Source organism: Megalobrama amblycephala, linkage group LG17, assembly GCF_018812025.1.
Source record: "Megalobrama amblycephala isolate DHTTF-2021 linkage group LG17, ASM1881202v1, whole genome shotgun sequence".
In the NCBI taxonomy this organism is placed as follows: domain Eukaryota; kingdom Metazoa; phylum Chordata; class Actinopteri; order Cypriniformes; family Xenocyprididae; genus Megalobrama; species Megalobrama amblycephala.
Window position 1 is genome coordinate 36308749 of NC_063060.1, and position 3386 is coordinate 36312134.

The following is a 3386-nucleotide window of genomic DNA, read 5'->3' on the forward strand; positions in this document are numbered from 1 at the left end:
GAATTGACGAGAACTCTCCCGGCCGTGATTAAAGTTTTGAAGGACAAAAATTGGAGTCTCTGGTTATTGCTGCGCAGCAAGTCAGGTTAGGGAACAAGGTTTAAGGGGGTCAAGACGTTGACCCAAAATATTATTGAGTGTCGATTAGGAGACACTCCGAAAGATCAGGAAATGTATTGAGTGTCGATTAGGGGACGCTCGGGTGTCGATTAGGAGCACGACATTAGGTAACTTAAGTCAGGTGCGTCTTGGAAAATCTACCACAGGTTCCACACGTGTAAGTGAAAAAAACAGAGATACACAGTCCAGCACATATTCTTCCTCCTCTCCCATACCTCTTCTTCTCCCTTGTCCTGATCCAACTTCTCCTCTCCTCCTTCATCTATTCCTCTCCCTCACCCAGATATTATTTTCTCTCTGCTCCTCTGTGTTGTTCTTCATACACCCTGAACAAATCCGTTTCAAAGAGTCCTATTTTACTGTGTGTCCATGTAATGAAAATAAATTCAACACCTGACTATGCCTCCAACTGAGACTAATTTCTAAATATTCAAGTGATCTGCTAATTAAAAATCCTTATCAGTTGTTTCAGTATTTGTTTTATATTTTTTTCCAGTACTTTTCCAGTACTGCTGTTGTTGCAAAAGTATAAGTTTTATCCTATATTTAAAGATTGGAACATTGGGTCTTCATTTCTGACTCGCTGTTTTTAAGCATTTGCAAATAAGATGAGAAAGATCCATGATTTTGGTATGGAGTAAGCTTAAATGAAAAGAAAATGTAAGCATTTTAGAAACATGTTAATTGACTGCATTTTGTGTGAAAACAACATGAATTGTGTTAATGGTATGGCCACAACAGACGGATGTTCTGCTAAATGTGTTTAGAGTTTTGAAAATGTGACTACAGAATGGACAAATGTATGTTAGCAATTGAAAAAAACTGTAATATCCTTCTTGATTTCTCTAGTTCATTTCAACGGTCATGATACATTTTTTTGAAAAGGGTCACATATTCCCTGTAACTTCTGGGTTAATAATGAAAAGAATGTAACCAGAATAACACAGTTTGAAAAATGTTGCTTTAAATGGACAATCAGACATTGTCATTCAGACATGAGATGCCATTTTATAGCTTTGAAGCTGTGGCTTATAAACTTTAAACCAGGTGTCCCCGACACCTACAAAACATAATCTATAGGCGTCTCCATTTTGACCTGTTCAAGTTGGACAATGCCTCGTCCTTTATGAACACTATCACTTGAGAATAGAAGAAAGATCTCTAGCGTGCTGCACAACAGTAATCAGACAGACTCTAGACAATGCCTTTGAATATGCTTTAATCACAGCCGGGAGGATCTGACCATTTTCAGAGAGAATCCTCCAACAAAAACAGTTTTTATAGCATAGGAGCATGAAAAAGGTGACATGATTCATTACATCATTTTTCTACAATATGATTGGTTCTTGATATGTATAATTCAGCAAACCCTTCTGTTTCTATAGGTAAAAGCAAATCTGGATTTCATGATTACTTCAGCTTGTTACTCAAGTCATGAGGTTATATATTTAGACAGGGTTTAGTTTAGTTTCCTCCTTCTAGTTTTGTTTCCCCTTTTGTAATATTCAGACACACTAACAATTGGGGACATTTAGTTTTCAAAAGCATATAAATGTTAATCCTGCAAGAAAGAGAAATGTTAGTTATGATTAATAAAAAAAAATAAAAATCCTTCATACCTTCAAGTCCCCTTACTTTAAAACACTAAACCACTAAAACAACCGCAACCAGTAAATACCAGCGTCTCACTGGAGGACGTCCGTTTACAGATCTCTTCAAAATGCTGGACCTCTCAAATTCAGTGCCAAAAACAATTATTAATTTGACTTGTATGTTATTAAACACTAGGACATACTAATGAAGGCTACTGTATTTTCCATATTTCTCCCAAAATTGCATCATAACATTGAAACATACTGAGAAAACTGATAATTGAGCAAAAATACACATTAATCTTCATAATTAAATTCAAGATAAAGAAACTTGGCCTGAGAGGTCAAAATTATATTATAGGGTACATTTCATTAGTAATTTTGTTTTGTCTTGTTTGTTTTTTTTCATGGCCAGTTTCAAAGATCCTTGATCGTTTTTATTTCTCAGATGCATCCCAGACATCCAGTTTGTTGCTCATCTTCTGCCGTTTGTGCCAACAGATTTACACCCCCAGCAATATGGGATCTCTTTGGGGGATTCAAACAATTGGATACATTTTGTTTAATCTGCAATGAGAACAGTTAAAACCTTTTAATGCAGGAATATCTTGACAACAAAAATATTGGATCATGATGGTGAATTAAGGAGGTTTTTGTCCCCAATATGTGACTAATATGTGATGTACCTTCTCTTGTTCTTTGAGAAGGAAACAGGTAATCTCTCCCCGACATTCAATGCAAGAAACTTGAGGCTGAGAAAAACAGAACAGTGTGAAACTGTAAGATTTAAAAAAAAAAAAGTGTATTCTACAATGACTCCTATTGGCATTTAGACAATCAAGATCCTTCTGTGAGAGTGAGTAGATACTTACTGTAGCATTTCGGATTTTACATTCTTTCCGATGGACAAACGGTTCTGTCTTGTCACATGTGGTGGGTTTTAATAACACATTAAGCATGCGCTTGTCATAATTCTGTCATATAGGGAAATATACAGGTAAAGCATAAAGATGACAACCATAAATGTAGGAAATGTTAAATATTTTTATCAAGCACTTTAAGGCTGATGCATAAGCACAGAAAACAAACAATCAAAACAAACAGACAAATTACAGTAAAATGTAAAAAGGTTTAACATTTGAATAACTTACAGAACTTAAAATGGAGTCAAAATCAAGGTGTTTGGTTTTTCCATGTCTCTCATTGGCGGCTTTTATTGCCTTGTCAATAATTTTGTTTGTCTCAGGTTGGCCTAGTTGATATTCTTTCATTTCCACTGTGGACTCCAGCAGTAACAGAGCACTAAGCAGTAACAGTGAACCTCTCATCTTGCACAGTAACTGAAGTCCTTCACTGTTTGCCTGATCTGGTCAGAAGCAGTAACTGGTGTCACGTCTACACTGAACACAACAGCTGTGATTGGTCTGCTTTGTAAGAGGAGGCCCTCCCCAGGATGATGAAATAAGACAGAGCTTCTGCAGGTTTTATGAAGATAAATTTAAGACCCTTTTAAGAACAAGTCATAGAAATTTTATGTCAGTAAATGCATTTTCAACATACTTTGGTATGAATATTCTGATTCATCTGTATCTAAATATCTTGTCCTAATATAATAAGACCTGTATGACTCAAACCCAACTTATAAGGGGGTGAACCATAAACTAAATGCATGTT

The 3386-nt window shown here is 35.8% G+C and overlaps 1 protein-coding gene across 1 annotated transcript; it reads right to left on the reverse strand.

The window, feature by feature from the left end:
- Positions 1-1322: 1322 nt before the first annotated feature.
- LOC125250453 (cystatin-like protein) lies at positions 1323-3124 on the reverse strand. Its single transcript, XM_048163032.1, has 4 exons — positions 2864-3124; positions 2585-2686; positions 2399-2464; positions 1323-2279 (listed from the first exon to the last, which is right to left on the reverse strand). The coding sequence occupies exons 1-4, from the start codon at positions 3038-3040 to the stop codon at positions 2157-2159; spliced, it is 468 nt and encodes a 155-aa protein (XP_048018989.1). The 5' UTR covers positions 3041-3124; the 3' UTR covers positions 1323-2156.
- Between the last annotated feature and the right edge of the window lie 262 nt (positions 3125-3386).